The sequence below is a fragment of the Sturnira hondurensis genome, unplaced genomic scaffold (assembly GCF_014824575.4).
Source record: "Sturnira hondurensis isolate 20B ecotype Veracruz unplaced genomic scaffold, ASM1482457v3 Scaffold0005563, whole genome shotgun sequence".
In the NCBI taxonomy this organism is placed as follows: Eukaryota; Metazoa; Chordata; class Mammalia; order Chiroptera; family Phyllostomidae; genus Sturnira; species Sturnira hondurensis.
In genome coordinates, this window is record NW_028078194.1 from 1,792,678 (window position 1) to 1,814,316 (window position 21,639).

Here is a 21,639-nt window from a genome sequence, read left to right on the forward strand (position 1 = left end):
CATACAGTAATTTAAAAATTAGAATAATAGTGAAAAGTGTATTTTCCACTTCTCATACTTGGTAACCTTGCTTTGGGCAAGCCTTTTAGCATAGTTTTGCAACCTATCACTTGGATGATGGAGATTAACTCCTCTGGAGTTGTAATGGAGTTACAAAAGAGTCGAAGTCTCTTTTGTAGCTGACATTACAATATGAGTATTAACTCATCAATAATTAATATTATATAATGAGTTGATAAACCTCTGCATCTTAATATTTGCTTGCCAGTATTTAGAATTTGCTTGGTATCCAAAAACTAGTCACAGTAGCTGGGGTGATTTATTTTTAAAACAAATCTTAATGCCATGTACACTTTTTAAAGATTAATTTCTTACATCCAAGTGAGGTTATATCTTGGTAATGTTCTTCCCTGTGGCCACTAAGACAGATGAAATGATCCTTAAGGTTCTCTGAGACCAAGTTTTATAATGGACAGGGATCCTGATACCTTGGTTTTGCTGAGAGGGTCCTCATGGTAAATTAATGACCACAGCCATGACAGCCACTGACAGCTGAGGTCAGACGTGACCTGTAGAAACACAGGCTAAAGAATGGGAAGAACTGTGCAATTAACTAAATGTTCAGGGTGTAGCTAACAAAACTCAGTTGTTCTGGACAGCCAAACCATTTTCTCCACATTTGCCAAAAGCTGCGTGGGTAGGATCCACAGATAATTGTCCCCCTTTTCCATCTCATTTTGCTTGTGTAAGCATTGCATAACTACTCAATAAACTGTGTTGATGCTGGCGCATGAACAAACAAGAGAGACTGCTTTTAAAATTTGTGAATCCAATATAAATAGTAATCAAACCCCAAAGGAGAATGCTCTAAAACTCAATCGCATTTAACTTGCCTAGTGTCAACCCACAGAATTATGGGGCTTAATATAAAAACATTCTTAGCCTATATTTAACGAAAAGTGACATTTGACAAATGATTCAAGTATTAAATTTAAAAATATACTCTGCCTAAATTAGGGTTTTCACAGACATTGTCTAGATCCATTACTTGCAGGAATTAGCTTGTGGTCTCTCTCCTCCCTAACACAGCACATAGGCATGAATGAACAGTCACACGCCACATAAACGCTAGAAAACATAGGCTGAGAACATACTATGAAAAAAATCACTTTGTCAGGGTAAATACACTTGAGCAGTTAATGGAAAAAAAATTACTTTAAATTTAAGTGTCTCTTAAAGACACGCAAAAAGACATGGACCACCAGCCTCACAAATGGAACATGCTAAAATAGACATAATTCATTAAGGTTCTCTGAGCAATGTCATAGCAGCCAAGTGGTATAAATTCTTCAGATGCCAGACCTGGTTAAAACAGCAGAAAATGTCATGAATTGAGTGAAGGGGAGGAAGAGAAGAAAGAAGCATCATATTTAAATAGTCTATTTTTTTTCTAATCACTTTATAACCTAAGAGACAATTTTAAATTCCTCATAAACTATAACTGAAAAAAAATAAAAAAGAGATCCATTTGTTAAACAAAGGAGGACTTAGACAACTGGGCTGTCATTTAGATCACAGTGGTCCTACTATACCCACATTAATTTTGGACCACACAAATTGACTAAAGGTACTTGGTGGTTGTGTCTAATAATGTGATTATTTAAGGAAAGAACAAGAAAAGAAGATGGAAAAAAATAAAAAACAACAAGTACAACATTTTACAAAATTAAAAAATGATACATTTGGTTTATAAAAAATCCAATTAACATAATTTCACTTTTGCACTATGTTCAAAGAATTTTTTTGATCTTCAAATTAACTTGCTTTTGAAAATCAGCTTTATTAAAATATAATTTGCATACCATTCACTTAAAGTATATATTTCAATCATTTCTAACTGAGTTGTACAACCATCATCTCAGTTACTTTTAGAACATTTTTATACCCCCAAAATGAACCTCATACCTATTAGCAGTAACTCTTCATTTCTCCAAATCCCCAGCCCTAGAAAACTGCTAATCTATTTTCTGTCTCTGTGGATGTGCCTAATCTGGATATTTTATGTAAATGGAACATACAATATGTGTTTTTTTGTGACTGGCTTCTTTCCCTTAGCACAATATTTTCAAGGGTCATCCATGTTGTAATAGGTATCAGAACTTCATTCCTTTTTATGGCCAAATAGTATTTACAGCTATAAATTTTCCTATTAAGTACTGCTTTAGCTGCATCCAATAGTGTTAGCATGTTGTATTGTCATTGTCATTAATTTCAAAGTATTTTCTGATTTTCTTTACAATTTCCTCTTTGACACACTGATTATTTAGGAGTGTATTGTTTAATTTGTACCTAATTGTCAGTTTCCCAAATTTCTTTTGTTATTGTTATCCAACTTAATTCCATTGTCAACAGAGAACATAACTTGTCTGGTTTCAATTCTTTTAAACTCATTGAGGCTTTTTTATGGCCTAGTATATTTTCTTCCCTGGAGAATATTCCACATGCATTTGCAAAGACACATTCTGCTGCTGCTGGGTGAAGTGCTCTATAGATGTCTGTTTGGTCTAGTTGCTTTATACCGTTCTTCACATCTTATATTTCCTGGTTGATATGCTATGTCTATGGAAAACAGTGTGTTGCAATCGCCAGCTGTTGTTGAGTTTTCTATTTCTCATTTCAATTCTCTTCATTTTTGCTTTATATAATTTAGAACTATGTGATTGTTCTCTAGATTTAAAAATATAGTCCCCCCAGATTTGCTGATACATTCTTACCTCAATTCTTATAGGTAATTTTCAGAAAGTTTTATAAGAGACTCTTGAGATTTTTTAAGGATCAATCCTTGTTATTAAACAACAGTACAGATTAGGTTAATTTGCCTTTTTCATAATACAAATATAATGGAAGCTTAGTTTATTACTTTGCAGAATGGATGTACTACTGATATTAACTCCAATACATTTATAAGAAAAATATTTTAACTGTTTTGCATAGTTTTCAAAACCATTAGACATTTTAGGAATGAAGTATGTTCATCTATGAAAGTGCTGATAACTTAATTATAATTCACCCGTATTTACTTATTAAAGTAAGTGTTCATGTATTATACCAAGTTAGTTCACCTGGAATAAAATGACACTTTGGCACTTCTTAACTTTTAATACCTAAATTTTTATCCATCACCTGCTAGCTACACACTCTTAACCTAGACAAGTTGTTTTGGCTTTGTCTGTCTTGCTTTTGTCAACTATAGAAATAGTTTTTAGAACTAATACTACCTGTTTTCCTAGTTCATAATGATACTAATCAGAAAAAAACTGCTAATACATGGGACATTTTGAAAATTAAATGTACTTAACACATTTTATAACTACAGATCTTACATAAAAAGAAAATAATTAATCATGCAGGAAAAAGCCAATCAGCATTTGCAAAAGACAATATGCAGGTTGCAAGTGTAACTCCTGGAGGCAGAGGCGGAGGCAGCGTGAATGGCGCGCCCCTCTGGGGTTGTCTATCGCCAACTCTTACTAAGCACCAGGCGGTTCTCAGCTCTTTACCTTATCACTTAAATGTTCATGATCACATGAGGAATTGATTTTCTCCCCATTTTACAGATGAGCTAACTGAGGGCTTCAGAGATTAGGAAACTCAACCCAGGGTCACACAGATAAACTGAGAGTCAGGCCTCGACCACAGATTACACAGCTTCTGCTAACCTTTTCAACTGCGTTACCTTCCCAAAGACTGCAAGATAGCTTCTCTTTTGAACTAATAAATTCCTTTTAATGGCCAACATTAGAACCAAATTTCAGGAATAGGAAGATCTTAGAGACTTTTTTATGTATATTAAAATAAGGTATTTTTTTCACCTATAAGATTGGCAAAGATAAAAGAATTGATAATACCTAGTTTGGATGAGTAGGTAGGAAAATAGGCACTATTAACATTTATAGTGTATATACTCAGACGGTTTGGAAGGACATTTTGGCAGGAACCGCCACAGTATAAAATGTGAAGATAGAGAGTCCTGGACTGATTGACATTTCACACAGCTGCTGACAGGGTGTAGTGTTGAAAATACATGTTGGAGCTGAAACGGGAAGTTGAAAGCATCTAAAAGCTTCCAGGAAAAGGGAGGGAAAATAGCACTCACATACAAAGATCAGGAGCCAGCATCATATCAGCTTCCTCACACCATGGGAAGCTTGGCGATAATAAAACTATGCCTTCAGAATCCCGAAGAAAAATAATATCTATTCTAAAATTATATACCTTGTTAAACTATTCATTGGGTATGAGGGTGGAATGAAAATATTTTTAGAAGTTTTTAGACATGCAAGTCTCAAAAAAATTTTCCCTCCCCACCTTACCCTTTTCTGGGAAGCTGCTGTGTTCAAAATGATGAAATTAAAGAAGAAAACAGAACATGGATACTGCTATTTTTTACAGTCTTGTGGAACTATTTGACTTTATAGATTATGTGGCATATAAAAGTTGCTGAATTTTTAAAAAATACTTAACATTTAAAAAAAGATGAATTTTCATTGAGGACCAGTTGAGAATTGTTTGGTGACCCTCACTGGAACATCAATTAATTCTAATTGCTTATTTAGTGGAATGTTTAGTGTTTACTTTATAGAGTGAGTAGAAAAAGAGGCCAAGCATTTTAATACAAATTTTCTTTTATTTTTGTATTGCTAGTGATAAGTACTTGTAAACTAGCCTTTTAAAAAAGGCTCCACATAAATGGTTACACGGTGGCATCACCAATACACACCTTTTGGAAAATGAAACAAGTAACAGAGCTCATTATAGGAGTAGGTGCCTATGGCCTGGTTAAAAAGAATCCAGTGCCAATTATCACACACGGATGCAAAAGTGCTGCGTGTCAAGGTTAGTGCGCTCCAGAAACTACTAAATGACTGATCGTGACAAAGACATTGACGAGGAAGTTTCAAGTGAATGGTTCGAATAATATTGTTTCATAAAATGAGTAGTAAAAATGCACTATTAGATCAATATATGTCATGTAATATATAATTTTAAATGCATATGCAAACTAAATTAAATATTCTAAGTAAAATAAAAAGAAGTTAGTTACCAAACTGTTTTCCCAAAAATTTCTTTAAGGTGAAAATGAAACCAAGATGAACCTGACTGTCATTTTTCAAAAGCCAAAGCTGTAACTTGCTCCTATTTGTATCACATGCCCATCTAAGAAAAGTCCTTCTTCCTCTCTATCATGTCATCTGTTTGTCCTTTAGGGCTTCAACCGCTATTTTTTATTTTGGTGTCTATTTACAGGTTTGTGTACTTCAAAGTCTTAACTTCCTGAAGAGAATGTCACCCCAATGAAAGCAGGGAACTTGCTGTCTTATTCACAACTAAATGGATCCTAAATGTTACCCAATGCCTCCCAACTCATAGGCATATCATCAAAATTAAATACATAAAGGGTGGATGAATGAGCACCAGAGAGACCCAGTTAAAAATGTGCGTTAATTAAATCTTCCTCACAAACCTGAGGTCTTCTGATCACCAGAAGGAAAAATGCCTTCTCTCCAAACAATCCCCCAAGTAATGTAGTTTATGGTGCTCACTGGTGTTGAAACCTTCCTACACACTGGACAGAATCATGGTAGTAGACTTGTAGCTTTTACTAGCCTTTGTCCTGTGCGAAAATTCTCAAGTTTATGTAACCATCTTAGTTACAAAGAAACGTGGTCCACGAAGCAGATTTGGCACAACAGAGGAAATAAAGTAAAACATGATAACGGGGTGGGTGGAGCTACGTATTCAAAAGCGCAGTCACTGGTTTACTACATTGACCTCAATAGGACGCTTTGCTCGAGTATCACTTTGGGACCAGATTAATTCTAGTTTCACTTTACCTGAAACTCTTTGATGGCTCCACAATGACTACATAAAACACCAAAATCTTCATCACGGAATATGAGACATGAGACCTTCCATAATCTGTTTGGTTTCCTCTCTCTCAGATCCGGTTTCTCGCTCTCTAACTAGGCTTCAGTGGATACAAACAGTGTCCAGTTTCCTGAATAAGCTAGGCTGTTTGTTCACGCAATGCTTCTCTCGTCCCGCTCTTTGCCTGGGAAGCCTCCCTCCCCCTGGGCCACTCCGCATTCTCTACATGTTGGTTAAGACTCTGAAAACTTTTCTAGTCCCCGCCTCCAGAAGTAATGAATCCCTGGTTCAAGGGCAGCCTTCCACCCTCACTTATGGACTTGGTGTAGGACCTCCTCCATGGCGATGCCTAAAACTGCATTTCTCACCACTCTCCCCACTGTTTGGTCCAGGCATGCCGGCCTGCTTGCAGTCCCTCCAAACCTCCGTCTTTTTTCGCCAGAAATGAAATATTTTCTGCCAGGTGTTTATATGGTGTGTTCCCTACTCCATTCAAATCTACTCAAACGTCACCTCTGAGAGATGCTGTCTTTGATCGCTCTAACCAAAGCAGTTTCTCTCCTCATTGTCTAAACATCATTACCCTCCACCTTTAGCCCCTTACCTTACCTTTCTCTTTGGGGCAGTGATCTAATATTCTATTATATAATTACTAATGCATCTGTCTTCCCTTCTAGGAATGTAACCTCTGTAAGGACTGGTCTTTGTTTTGTTCACTACTGTAAATATTTGTGAATGAATGTATGGATGAATGAATGAATGAATGACACCTGAGGCACTTTATTACTGCATTGGCTTAGGACTTCTGCCCTCCCCTTGCTGGACAGCAGGGGCTGCATCTTAGTCTCCTCAGTCCCTTCCTCGCACAAAGTAACTTAATACTCCTTGTGACTGAATGATGTCAAGTATAAATTACCTGTAACCCCAGTTCCCACCAAAGGCACTCTGAATACATAAACTGAAGAATACTGTTATATTTCCACAATCTGTTTATTGGAAAATCTTGGGACCAAGTGAACTTCGAAATTCAGAATTGTTCACTACTCAACACCCCTAGCAGTGTTTGGGGCAGTACCGTGTCATCAAATACACAAATAGCTTTAAAACAAAATGTGTGAAGAGTCCTACAAAGTGTGATCATTAATGCTCCAGTAACTTTTTCTGTCAACTGAGTTATCAAGATAAACTTGAAGAGTTTGGGATTTGGAATTGGGGCTGAAGGCTAGAGATATGTACTAACTAGCACATGGAGATCTGTGAAGAACCTCTAAAATAAGTTCCCCACATTCCAAGTCCTGGCTGGTGTGGCTCAGTGGATTGAGTGCTGCTGGCCTGCAAAGCAAAGGGTCGCCGGTTCAATTCCCAGTCAGGACACATGCCTGGGTTGTGGGCCAGGTCCCCAGTAGGAGGTATGTGAGAGGCAACCACACACTGATGTTTCTCTCCCTCTCTTTCTCCTCTCTCTAACAATACACAAATACGGTCTTAAAAAAAAAAGTTTTCCACATTCCAGAAGGCTAAAAATCACTGATTTAATGTGTGAGTTAAAACTTCTATTTTCTTTTCAGCATAGCTAACATTAATGGAACATTTATTATGTGTCAGCCTTGTGCTAATCTCTCTTTTTTTTTTTAAGATTTTACTTATTTATCTTTAGACTGAGGGGGAAGGGAGGGAGAAAGTGAGGGAGAGAAACATCAATGTGGGGTTGCCTCTTGCATGCCCCCCACCAGGGACCTGGCCCCCAGCCCAGGCATGTGCTCTGATTGGAAATCGAACCAGCGACCTTTAGGTTCCCAGGTCCACACTCAATCCACTGAGCTATACTAGCCAGGCTGAATCTCTTGAAATATGGAGGCGAAAACTACTATTTGCCCCATTTTATGAGTAAGGAAACTAGGGCTCAGTGAGAGGGCTAGCAACTTGTTTGGACAGCTGGTCAGTGGCTGAGCTGGACCTAGACCGAAGCTGACTCGCAAACAGAAGCCGTGTTCAGGACCACCTGACATTCCTGATGTCATGCGGGTCAAGATACAAATTCATCCTTCCTCCCAAGTTTCCTCATGACACTGAGACAAACGAAAGTTTCTGTAATTCAAGTAAATGCAAAAATCCCCAGGCTACAAGTCCCTCATTGTACTGGCAAAGGGACTGGCTCTGTGTAGGCAACATTGAACTAATATTTGTTTTAACAGAATAATTTACTTCCTTAGCTCAACCAATGTTTTAAACATTGCTAATGGCAGATCAAGTGGGTCCAGATAATTAACAAAATTATTTAGTCACACCAACCTGCCCTGATTTCTTTTGCAGAACCATGAACCAAGGCGTGCTATTCCCTGGCAGGTGAGAGTAGGAATGGTAGAAAAGAGCAATTTAAAAAGGCACTATCATAGAAAATACATGGATTTCTACACCTGCCTTTTTTTAAGAACACCTTAGTTGTTTGCATTTTTTAAAGCCTGGTGGAAGTTGACAAAATATACTTGTGATGAACAAATTCTGAAACTCTTTTGGAGTTACCCAATATAGTAGCAAGATTTTAGGAATGAGGAGTTCATTAGAGAAGAATAAGAAAACTATTTTAAAAATTCCTGCATAGAGCTACAGCGTCAATTGAAGACACAGTGTTTCGGACTTTGCTGTACTCACGGACGGCTTCTATCTACGAAATGCATAGTAGCAAACATGGCGACACACGATCATTTCATGCAACAAAAGCACGAAATGGGAACACGGAGATTAGGAAATGAAAATAACATATACACTGAAAAAATCACAACAGAAACAGGCTTTATTTCAACCAGACAAGTGAATACTTCAATTAACATCAACTTTGAGACTTGATATGGAAACTAAAGGGGTGCTCAGAAGGCAGAGAAGGAAAGCTTCCTCATGGAGCAATGCCCTCGCAAAATCCCTTTCAGCAAGACACTCGATTCGCACTATTAATTAGCTCTTAATTGTTAGGTAGCCTGTGTTTCAATGTCCATCTAAGATTCACATTTGAAAGTTACCCATCAGTCCCAATGATGTCTTTTAAAAAGAAAAAATAGTTATCAGCATCATAATTTTTTTTAAATTTTAGCAACTAGGATTGAAACCCCATTTTTAGTTTAAAATATCTGAAATGAAAAAACTTTATTATTATTTAAGATGTCTTGTTACAAAGCTCCTAAGCATATACATGTACAAAACAAAAAGATGTTACTACCTGACACCTCGATCCACGACTTCCCCTCAATCTCCCAATGGGAGCAGTTAATCTCCCGGGAGACCATGTTCTGTGAATGCCAATGTCTCGCACGAGGGTTTGCTGCCCCTCATATGCTGTGCGTGGATGAGGACACTTCATCATAGGGCGTATTCATGAGGGATATGACAAAACTGCATATAATTTTCAACTTTTGCCAGACTCCTTAAATTCATGAACACTTTCAGAGTTTCCCCTTCGAGGGCACTTTTGAGAGCTTTAGGTCTCACGGTTAACTTCGTATTGAGTTGGACAGCACCTTGATTAATCTGAATGACTACAGTAAAGGAAGGCATGGCGGCGAAGGGGAGTGGTCTGAGTCCAGGAACAGGGGAAGACTCTTTTTCCGTAAGACATTCAAACAGAAAAAAACAAGACAATAAAAGATACACAAACAAACAAAATAGTGTTCACAGTAAAACATGCTAGATTTGTAGTTTCATCTGAAACCAACAGCAAATCATGAAACGTCATGAAAAATATAAGTAAAGGTAAAATCTCCTAGAGTAATTACTAAACGAATTTAAAATTACCACACTGATCAGTAAACCCCAGAAGAAGTATAAACAGCACTTAAATTTTCCGGTCCTCCTTAAACATCATACAACTTTGCAAAGTTAATGCATAAAATTGGTAGGTTTGGCCACGCTGCACAAAATGTTGTTTTTTCTTAAAAATACAGTATACAGAAAAAAACTCTTGGATTTCCCATTTTGAATCATCAGCTCAAAACTCAAGAGTAAAAGATCAGCTAGAAGGATTTTGGGTTATTTACAAATCTAGCAGGTGCATCTGCCGTGAATGGCTTGGCTTCCGTCCCACAGCGGCTTCCACCTTCTCCAGCAGTGGTGGAGACCTTCTCGGGTCTCTGGCCCATCTGTGGCTCATCTCTACTGGTCGTCAGTCATTTTGAACAGTTCCAATAGTGCCCCAACAGCTCCAAAGTAACCCTACAAAAACAATGGGAAAACCGTGTTAACTGTCCCTGAACTGAGCAGAATACCCACAGTTTTTAGAACTCTCGGAACGCTGTCCCTAATGGTGTAGCTGAGAAAAATTTAAAAACTTTACTCTGCCATGAAACACAGTGGCATAATAATAATGCGATTTATTGAATATGGGTTTTATACACAATAAATAAGTTAACTGATGTTAAGTGCTTCAAAAATGGCAAACAGAGAGTTAAGTGCTTCAAAAATGGCAAACAGCGAGTGCCCCAGAAGTGCCATGTATTGTATTATAATGATTTATTTCTTGTATGTGTCCCAGGCGTGAAACAGCTCTGGCCACCAACACAGGCAACAAGCTCGGCTCAATAGTCCAAGAGAATCCGGACTTAGGGTTGCCAGATGAAAGGTAGATAAATGCCAGATAAAATAAGTATATCCCATATTTTTAATCACTAAATATGGCAACACTAGCTGGACTAGAACAGTGGTTTTCATTTTTCATTTTAATTATTTTTTAAAGCTGAGGCGGTTTTTTCTTTTTCAAATAAAATCTTATGTGGAAAATCAGTAAGTAAGCAGATACAAACAGATCTGCTCTGCGTGGGGGAGGGAGAGTGAGAACTATGGAACTCCATGCCCCTCAACCCCAAGAAGTTATATCACTTCATGCCTAAGCTTGCTTTAAAAAAAAAAAAAAGAAAAGAAAAAAGGCTTTCTTTAGTATTAATTTGCATCATTGGGCCTTAACTATTTAGCATTTAAGTTCCTATTGTTTTATGCTTTAATGAAAACAAAATAGGGGCTTAGAGAGCTCTAAATAACCAAAAATCCATCAGCGACTTTTCAAATAAATAATTCAGTCTGGCAATGAGAAATAGGCAACAGGAGTAATTCATTACAACTGAAATTGATGACACCAGTTCTCTCACCATTTTTTCGGCTGCAATATAGCCAAGTGATTAGGTACCTCCTGTGATAAACAGCTGTTGTCTACAGCACTGGATTTGGATGTAGGGATAAAAAAGGTGGCAAGAGGGGTGCCCCTCACTCGCTCTCAGAAACCTCTGATGTGCACTAGTGTGTAAACTCGATGCAAGGGACTCTGAATTAACCAGTGCTGCCCACTTCCTCTGTAAACAGGCTGGCAGATGGTCAGGTACACCAGTCAATCGGGCCACACAGCTCCTCTCACTAGCCTAAAGGCTTCCATGCTCACCAACTGAGCTGTTTATTTGCTAAAAGTCAGCTGTGTTTATCCTCACATTTGCTTAGGACAATTTAATTGTTAGTGTAATAATCTAATTTCATTACATACCAACTTGACTAATAAAGAGAGTATAAAATGGTCACTTCTATAAACATCCAGTAAAATTCTTGAAAAAGATGGAAAAGGGTAGTTAATTAATACTAAAATCTGTTAAGAGATAAGAGAGTAAACCTTAAAAATTCTCATCAGAAGGAAAAATTATCTTTGTAACAATGTGTGGGGATGAATAACTAAACTCACTATCATCAAAATTTTGTAATATATACATATATCAAATCTTTATGTTTTATACCTAAAACGTCTACAATATTATATCTTTTTAAAAAAAATCTTCCTTGTATTTTTTTCCACTACCACTTAGTCCCCATACAGCCTCCTCCCCTTGGCAATCATCACACTGTTGTCTGTGGCTATGAGTCCTTTGATGTCAACTGTATCCTAACAAAACAGGAACCAAAACAAAACAAAGATTAAAAAAGGCAGTCACAAGCTTTGTTCTTCAGACAGGTGCCACATTCGAAACCCTGAGGGGATACCTAGAGTTCTACAGCCAAACTGCTTTATAAGTATCTCTAACTTCTTGATCCACTTTAAAGAAGCAAACTAGAAATCAAAAAAAGGTGAATATGAAAAAAACTATGAAAAGCAAGACAAACTACAGAGTTTCAGTAAGCAGAACTCATGCCCCAAAACAGGCCTTGGTCTGACATTAAAAAAAAAAACGGTGAGTGAATGAACATTTACACATTTGTGTTACAATAACATGATTAGAGTAAAAAGATGGTTTTTTCCCCTAAATCTTTTATTTATTTATTTTTAGAGAGAGGGAAAGGGAAGGAGAAAGAGTGGGAGAGAAATATCAATGTATGGCTGCCTCTCATGTGTCCCCTACTGGGGACCTGGCCACAACCCAGGCACGTGCCCCAACTGGGAACCGAACTGGCGACACTTTGCTTCACAGGCCCACGCTCAATCCACTGAGCTACACCAGCCAGGGTGAAAGATGCTTTTTAATGACCAATGACCGACCCTGACTGTTGGATACAAGAGCTTCCATTTCAGCTATTGTTCTTCTTTTTCCTCTGCATACTAAGTGCAGAGTAAGACCCCCTCCTATGCTAGATAAACCAAAACACTTCCACATAGCACAACTAAGTCCATGCAAGCTCAACTTACCTCATGTTCCAAAAACAGAGCTTTTAGCTGTCCTTTGGACCAAAAATCCATGGCATATGCTAGTAGCTTCATGGAGACCATATTGATTCTGAGAAAATTCCCAACAAACACAACTCTGTCAATATTCTGGAACAACAACAACAACAAAAGAACATAATTGAACCATGGCATAAAAAATGGCAGTTAGCAAAGACCCAACGTTCCATATATCACTGTACTCCCAGAACCTTGTAGAGTGAATTTCTTTATTACACATGGAACACTTTTAGCATTTCCAAGATGAAATTGAGCAAACCCTATAGTACACTGCAGGGGAAGAAGAGGGTGAGACTTGTTTGGAGGAGACAGAGACTGACGCTGGGCTTATTTGCAGGGATCATTAGGTTGCCTTAAGTCTGATAGGAAATTCATCTCCCAACATTCATCCATAAAATTGGAACTGGAATTTAAGTTCAGCTAAATTGGCTTGTGCATTTCTTCAGTCCCCCAAACTTCTGACTATAAAATATTATTACAACCAACTCATAAATAAAATGGCCATGGTATGGGTTTTTTCTAATGCATTTGCTCAGTTTGCTCTATGCCAAACACTGGGAACAAAAAGAAACAATATTCTTTACCTTTAGAATATGTGGGGGAATATCCTGATTAGTCCATACATGGGTTAAAATACAGTAACAAAGAATACATTTGTATTTTTGTTGGCATAGATACAGTCTTGTATTCTGAACATCACACAGCACTGAGATGGGCCTGTCTATCTGCAGAGGCTGCGAACCACTCACTCACTGAGCCGGGGGCTATGGTCACTCATATCAAGGGGAAGAGTCTTAGAAGCCGGTATTATTTTCTGTTCAGTCTCCCAAGAGTAATAGAGTTTGGGAACATCAACTTTAAACTGTCTCAGATTTTAACAATGCATGTTCATTAACCCATTAACCACTACGAAAAATTTCCATGGGTAGAGGGAGTTATATTAATAAATATCTACAAATAACAACTGCAGCCACAACCCCCCCCCCAGACTGAGAGGTAGCAAAGAACACTCAAAGTAAGAAACTTGGACTCAAGAGGAATTTAATTAAATTGGGGAGTTTCACCTTTTACCCCCAAACAAGGGAGTCCAAGGCAGGGCTTGCTCAAAAGCCCAGTCCTGCTCAGGTGGAAAGCCAGAGGAATAACAGCAGTGGCATTACAAGCTGATGGACATTCCTTATTTCAAACAAGTCCCAGGGAAGTGAAAAGTATAAACGTTAAATTAAAAACGAGAGAGAAGGGACAAAAGAGACGAGAAGAAAACATGGGAGGATTATTTTCATAGAAACAGTGTCATACTCAGAATTCATTCAAAAAGGCATACATTTACTTTACAAGCTCATTTATTCTGAGGGACCCAAGAACAAATCCAACGGAAAGCAATTATCAGAAAGTATTTTCAGTACATATAACATAAGATGTATTATTTACCTACAAATCAATAAGGAGAGATCAACGGCTCAGTAGGAAAATGCATGAACAGGACTAATATTGACAGTTCACACACATGCACAAAGGGAGAAATGCTTGTGGCTACTAAATAGATAAAAAAATGCTCAGCCCCAGTTATAATGATACAAATTAAAACGAAAATAAGGTAGCATTTCTTCCCTAGGACATTGAAAAAAATAAAAAGGTTTAATCACCCTATGTGGAGAAACTCATACTCAGTAGGTGGGGAATTCATTAGAACCATCTCTATCTGTCAAAATTACAATCAACACGTCCTTGCCTCAGCAACTTCTCTTCCAGGAATTTATCCTATATGTATAATTCCATGTGTGCAAAATGGTACACACATGTGTATATACATAAAATCAATTAAAAAACAAGAGCAAGGTCTAGAAAAACCTAAATATCATTGGGAAAATGATCAAATCTAGAACAGCCTATCTGTAAGTTAGGATACTATATGGCCATTAAAAAGATAAGGTAATTCTAAATGTATGTATATGAATAATCTCACCATGTATTATCATGTAAAGAAATGTGAGGCAACATTTCCCAAAGTGTATATTAAAGTATGTAGGGTAGACTGATTCATAATGTCTGGGACTTGCTTTCTAATATTTTAGCAAAAAAGAGAGAGGAGGAAGAATGAAACCTGTACGGCAAAGTCACAATAACTGTTGAGTCTCAGTGGATGGCTACGTGAGGGTTCTTTGTACTCTTCTCTCCTTTACGTATTTTCACCAATTTCACACTAAAAGTTTGATAAACAACCAAAACAAGGTGTAGAATAGTATGTGGAAGGTGAATGGCTTGGTGTATCACTATATCTCAATAAAACTACGTTTAACAAAAAGAATGTTATATAGAGTTTGCTACCTTTGAAAGGATGTTTTTCCTCTAGTGCATACAATACAGAGTAAAAACAAAAAAACTAAAAACAATGGCTGCCTCCAGTGAAGTCAACACTGAGTGCCAGCTGTGGACATGGAGGCTCACTTCCCTACACCCGTCTGGTGTCTTCAGAACTGTGTATTACGTGTTTGCATCATTCTCTCTTCAACAGTATGAATAAAAACTGATGGAGAATGATTTCATAACATTCCAATCAGCAGAGCAACAATATTTTAGATTTAGTGCGCGTGGTTGAAACTAAAGACTCTCCAGTCAGTGACCCAGGGGAGCAAAGCCCTGCCTGAAGACCTTGCATCACGGGTCACAGGAATGCACAGTGCTGCCAGTCCCCGTGTGTCCACGGGGAGCTTGGCCCCAGCAGGGTGCCTGGCTGACAGGTCTTTCACCCGAGGCAGTGATTCCTCCCATTCACTCAACTCCACAGAAATCTCTAAAATAGTTACTCCAATGGTTGCAGAACACTTTCCAACAAACACTTTCACTGAGGTTATAAAATAAATGGTATTGAATTTGAAATCAAAAGTTAAAAATAAAATCATTTGTCCTCCCTCTCCAGTGATTGTGATACCTGTAAAGACAAACCGGCTGGCTCACTCACGCTCTGTGGAAAGCAGGGGAAAGGGCATCTATTGCTCAGTTCCCAGAGCAATGTGAACTGACCTTTGAGAGTCCGTGAGTACAGCCACCTACACGCATGTTAGTCTTAGGGCTAGTGTGTTTACTTGGGAAACCTCTCTTTAAAGATTAATGTCAAAAAAATAGATTCTCTTGCTCCAGTGAACCTTGTGACTGAAGTGGACTTTGAAAGGGTATGTTTCCAGAATACATTCTTTCACCCGAGTGTCAGCTTCACATTTAATCTCCATCTGAAATGGGGATTTACAAAAAGTGGGGCCCTGACCAGTGGGCCAGTGACACATTCTATTCAATAAGGAGAGTGTGTCTCGTAAAACCCCAGAGCTCAAAGGCAGGGCTGGCACCCACCTGTCACAAAGGCTGCCTCACACCCTGTTTGACACTCCACTGTTCACCGAGGCAGGACTCGGGGGTTTCTGCAGTGCCTGTAACGTTCTATGTCTTGATCTGAGTGGTGGCTAAATAGGTGTGAGTGTAACAGCTCCACAGGCTGTAATGCTTACGGTCTGGGCCCTCTTCTGTGTGTATGTCATATTTCTGTTAAAAATTAAACGGTAACTGATGCCACCACGATTCTTTAATACCCCCCCATCACTTGTGGCATGCCCAATTCCCCTTTCTCGTCTTCCTAACACTGCTCGGTAAGAGCCGGTCCACTTCACATGGTTTGTATTTCAGAAAAGGGTTCCCCCTTTTTTTTCCCCAAAGGAAATTGATGGTGTTTCAAAGCTTTGCCCAAAGCTTTGCCTGTGACCAGCTCTACCCCTTCCTTTGCCTGGGGCTCTGGCGGCCTGAGCTGTAGCAAGCTCTCTGTGCTTTGATAGCCCTGTACAATGCTGCTTGAACTCCATGCCACAAGGCAACACTGTAAAGAAGCTGAAAGCAGAGAGAATATCAAATATTATAAGTGGAGTGCTTCACACACAAATATTTGCAAGGGTGCGCAACGCTTTCTTTTCCTCACACTTCAGGAGGTACGCGGTAATAATGGTGGTGAGAGAAGCTAAGGCATGGGCTGCGATTTTATTGTGTTTCTTCCATGGTTGGATGGTATTATCCAGGGCCTACTCAAAATACGTATTCTCCCTCCTCCCCCACCACAACCCCTTCTAGTTCTACAAGTGTGACTACAACAAAGGGCAGGCTTCCCGAGGGTGGTAGTTTCGTAAGGGTCAATAATGAACTCCCAGAGGTGAGGAATAAGAATGGCACGTGGCTTTCCCTGGGTTAAGTAAGGCCTTACCTCATTCAACGCACACATCCGAGCAATGGAACCAATGTTGTTGGTGATGGTGACCAGTGTGGCTCGGGCGAGGTCTTCCTTGCTGATGGACTCTCGCTTTTCCTTACTCATCATGTTGCCAAAGCTATGTTGGAAATATTAGCGAGAATGTTCAAAATCATCCTCAGGCAGGCCCCACACTTCCACCACCGTGCTGTGGAAAGCTGTATGAATAACTGTTCCACCTCACATGACCTGACTTCGCTGCCATGGTTTACAAGCAGACAGGGTTACAGTATGAATGGTTGGCTGCTCTTTTCTTAACAGGAACAGAATAGCATGGCCATTAATGGGGAGAAATTTCTTTAATGCCTCTAGATATCTGGACAAGAATGAAACAGGAAACTTTTGCAGTTTTCCAGAACCTTCTTTCAAAGCTGCCCTATTTTAAGCACAAGCATCAAGAGCTAATCATCTCAGTGCTTCATAAAGGGCAGGAGATCAAATCAGAGCTCCAATCCCACAGATAGTTGCACCTGGTGGGTTAAGATCTTTAAAAATAACTACATGAATAGCCAGGGTGGAGAGGTTGCCTCGTGTTTACTCACTACTGTTCCTAGCTACTTCGTCTCTACCTGGATGCTACAGCAGATCCTTGAAGGCCAAATCGTTCATAGTCTCCTCCGTAAATGTCCTTCACCAGCTTATCAACATTGGTGCTGTCGCCTTTAGCTGCCATTTCCAGAGCTTCTTCAAAGGTCTCACAACCAGTCAGCAAGCAACATAGGCCTAGGAATGTTCCACCTCCAAGACTGAAGGAACAATAAGGTTTATTTTTAAATTTTACTTAAAGATATGCCCATCCAAGTCCCCAGTGACATCAAGACCACTAATATCGATGAGTAAAATCAGGAAAAGCCAAGAGGCACTTGAATTAAAGTGCTAGGGTACAAAAGACATTTAGGGTAGATTGGATCAAAAAGAGGGCAGAGATGAAAAAGAAACATCAAAGGAAAACTTGTCCCTGAATTTAAGAGCAAAACCAGAGAGATTCTCACTGATTTCTGTTGTGAGACCTTCAACTTAGCCACTAACCTATGGGCTCTATTCAGTCTCCCCACCTATGAAATGAGGCCAAATCATGATCACTCTTATTTAGGGGGTCTGAAAGCAGCAAATAACCAGAGAAATGACTATCATATATTTGATATATATATATACAGGATTTGGGCAAAAGTAGGTTTACAGTTGGAAGTATATGAAACACAGAGTTTATTCTCATTATTTACTAATTATTGCACTATTTGCCACGTGAACAACTGTAAACCTCCATTTGCCCCTCCATGTATGTAGCAGGAATACAAAAACGCAGGAGGAGGAGCTGTGTGGAGATGAAGCACGGTTCATGTCCACGGAACCCAACTGATGACAAAGCTGGCCTCGGACTGAGTCGGGAACAGCCAGCCCAAGAGCGGCACCTTTCACCCGACCTCATTGTGGCTGTGACAATCTCATGTAACCTCCCTGGAAATTTCTGAAAGGAAGCCACTGGTTGGTCTCATTGTATTTTTTTCTAGTAGACTCTGGAAAAACTATTACTATTTTACTTACCACCAAGAGTCAAAAAAAGTAACAAAGGCCATAAAATGGCTCTAAGGTTAAACTGTTTTAAAAGCTTTTGATTGTTGCCCTGGCCGATGTGGTTCAGTGGCTTCAGTGCCCAGCTGCAAACCAAAGCGTTGCCAGTTGAATTCCCAGTGAGGGCACATGCCTGGGCTGCAGGCCAGGACCCCAGTTAGGGGCCCGTGAGAGGCAACCAATCGGTGTATCTCTTGTATGTCAGTATTTTTCTCCCTCCCTTCCCCTCTCTCTGAAAATAAATAAAATCTAAAAAGAAAAGATTTTGAGTGTTTTGGGGGGGGGGGAGTTCCCTAAAAGTCTCTTTGAACAAAATTAGAAACTGATTATGGTAGTTGAGAAGGAACTCAATTGTGTACTAATATCAAAGGTCTCTCAGGGAAAGAAAAGCTGACCCGGAGTAAAGCTATGAGGGTGAATGTGAAGAGCCAATTGCTCACATCAATTTGTTCTGAAGCTCCAAGAGCTGTCAGCCCTGAAAACCCCTGATGTGTTTGGCTCCTGGCTCCTAACTCTAAGAGAAAAATTGAAGTTGACATTCAGGTGATTTTTAACTTAAATTTAAAAGAAGAAAATTTAGAGTAAAGTATATTTACTGTCCATAATCACTAAGAAGAAGGTACCAGATTGTACCTTTACATCACACTGTTGTTCTTTAAATCACATCTAAAACAAAACTGTAATACTTCTTAACTAATGATTCTTACAAAAATACATACTTCATGAAAAATAAGGGTTCTCACAAAAAACTTTTCAGCTAGGGACCCGCAGTAGCAGCCATCCGAACTGGAGGTTCTGTACCATGAGGACATGAAGAGCTCCATGGATACTGTTGCCTTGATGACACAGTCATGGTAGAAACTGCGGATTTTCCCTAAGAATGTTTTGTCTTCACTTGTTTCTAACACGGTGGGTTATGCTATGTGGTCGGTTTCAGTCTACCCTATAAAGCTACCGGGTTTTAATGGGAACACTTGTGTGTGCCTGCCAGTTGGATCTGTTTTGTTTTCTCTAAGCACGTACTTTCAGGTTTTGCTCCTTTTTCTAACGTTATCTTTCATCAATACAACCTTCCTTTGAATGTCAGACATTGGCATTAGTCAAGGCACTAAACAACCTACTCCAAACATAGGCAACTGAAGATATTGGCTGACTTAGAAAGAAGGCAACTCATCAACTGATGTGTTGGTATGAGTGAGAAAGAACAAGTGCTTTGCATGACCGGGAAATGACAGGTGACTCCAGACAAAGACTGGGAGCCAGGTGGGAAAAGCAAGCATGCATTTGCGCAGCTGGCACCCGCAGAGAAGAGGAAAGAATGCGCAGTTGCAGAACAGCACGTTATTGGCACCCCCAGCCTGCTAACTCGATTATTTAATCAAGCGCTTCTCTTGCTCACGATCAGATGCATCTGTTTGTTTGAGCAGACACACAGCCACACCCTCAGCATACTTCTAGAAATAGCTCTTCAGTGTGATCTTTTTTTTTTTAAACCCAACAAGCTTATAGTGAGGGATCTGGGGGAGAGGTGGAAGAAAGCTTCAATTACTGACTGCTTGTGTCCTTAAAATAGATTCCCAGGCAATGCTTACTGCAACTTTCTCCAAAGTTTAAAAATTTTCTACATTCCTTTTTTAACAGACTACACATTCTAACGTCAGTTGTCAAGTCCTGTTTTTTTCCACTGACTCCTGTAGTAAAACTGGAGTTGTGTCAATAGAAAAAAAATGTTGCTACCCAATCTAGGACGTAATAAAATTACATGTAAGACTGAAGCGACGCATTAGAAATCACGTTTAAAAGAAACCTGATATTCTGCAATGACGTGGTTTCTTAAAATAAAAACGTTTAATGAGAAAATAGGGTATAAAACCGTAACAACCTGGCGGTAAGCTATGATTTCACAATAGTGGCAAATCTTAAAGCTCAAACCCTGTGCTTACACCAGTGATTCCCAAAGCACGTTCCACACACTGTTATGACGCATGCTGCTGACCATAACAGTTTACGTCAGGGGCTTTCTAATGTGGATCTGAAAGCAACTTTGGTAGGACAGCTCTAGTTGAGTGAGCAGGACCCGGGGCCCAGAACTCACATCTCCTTCCCCTCCCCTGCCAGTGGGAACCCCTGAAAGGGCTCTTTATTCACATCCAGTTTCCTGTATCACATTTCCAAAACTACTGGTTACAGGGAGCTTGCAGCTAAGCTTGGACACCAAGATGGGTTTGTTGATGACCACAAAGCCCTGGTCATTAGTGGTCATTAGAATTTACTTTAAATTATAAATATCTAATCGTGGAAACTGTTCAGTTTGTTGTTACATTGGGATGAGCTCTACCAACTAAAATTGTACCTCTATCAGAAGATCACTCTCTAAGGTAAAACCAGCTCGACTGAAATGTTCATTTGTTTCTAATGCACCTGACAGTCCTAATGAGAACATGGGGGTCGGTTGTGATTCTCCTGTGGGCAAGCTGTGTTCTCAGTGAGCAAATGCATGCCCAGTGGCAATTAACTTCCACACCAAGCCTTTGTTCTGGACACAAGGAAGATTTAATAAGAATGGGTGTGTGTGTGTATAAGCCGGGGTTTCTCTACACCAGCACTATTGACGTTGAGGGATTAGCATTTTTGAGTTGTTGTAGGGGAGCTCCCTAACCTCTAGGTTTGAGCTGCGAGTTGTACCCCACCTCCAGTTGTGACAATTAAAAAATGTCTCTAGAAAATGCCAAAATCCCCGGGGGAGAGAACTCTCTTTCCTCAGCAGTGAACCACGGATTTATGGAGATCCAGCACAAGTCATGAAAATAGAGCAGAAAGCAGTACTGCAACCCTAATGGGTGAATAGTACTGTAGGATCTCAGTACTTGAAAGCCTGGAGAAACTGAGAAACAACCCCCATTCATGACACAAATGAGGATCCTGAGGCCCAGAGAATTTACATGATATCGTCACCTATCAAAAACGACGGTTTCAATACCACGTCCCAAACTATGTAGTTTCCACATGACATTTCCAATGGGTTGGGTGGTCCAATTAAGTTGGAGAAACATTCAAACCAAACTGTTCTCTTAGAAGCAAGAAAAATCTGTTTAATTTTGTTTCCACCAGGATTTCCTAGATTTCTGACCCCACATCCTCTTCCCACGTTGAATCCCCATGAAGAGGA

General features: G+C 39.4%; 1 protein-coding gene and 1 long non-coding RNA gene across 4 annotated transcripts in view; one reads left to right on the plus strand and one right to left on the minus strand.

Moving 5' to 3' along the window:
* Positions 1 to 1,384: 1,384 nt before the first annotated feature.
* On the plus strand, positions 1,385 to 20,818 carry LOC118987966 (uncharacterized). The gene is made up of 3 exons (XR_005066690.1): positions 1,385 to 1,395; positions 5,341 to 5,345; positions 20,737 to 20,818. It is a non-coding gene; the product is annotated as an uncharacterized LOC118987966 (long non-coding RNA).
* PANK1 (pantothenate kinase 1) overlaps positions 8,705 to 21,639 on the minus strand; it is a 53,343-nt gene continuing 40,408 nt past the window's right edge. For all 3 annotated transcript variants that reach the window (XM_037047309.1, XM_037047310.1, XM_037047311.1), the window contains exons 4-7: positions 17,468 to 17,644; positions 16,854 to 16,977; positions 12,575 to 12,700; positions 8,705 to 10,131 (exon numbers count right to left, since the gene is read on the minus strand). In XM_037047309.1, coding sequence (XP_036903204.1) covers positions 10,072 to 10,131; positions 12,575 to 12,700; positions 16,854 to 16,977; positions 17,468 to 17,644 — 487 coding nt within the window. In that variant the 3' untranslated portion in view covers positions 8,705 to 10,071. The remainder of the gene's footprint in view (positions 10,132 to 12,574; positions 12,701 to 16,853; positions 16,978 to 17,467; positions 17,645 to 21,639) is intronic.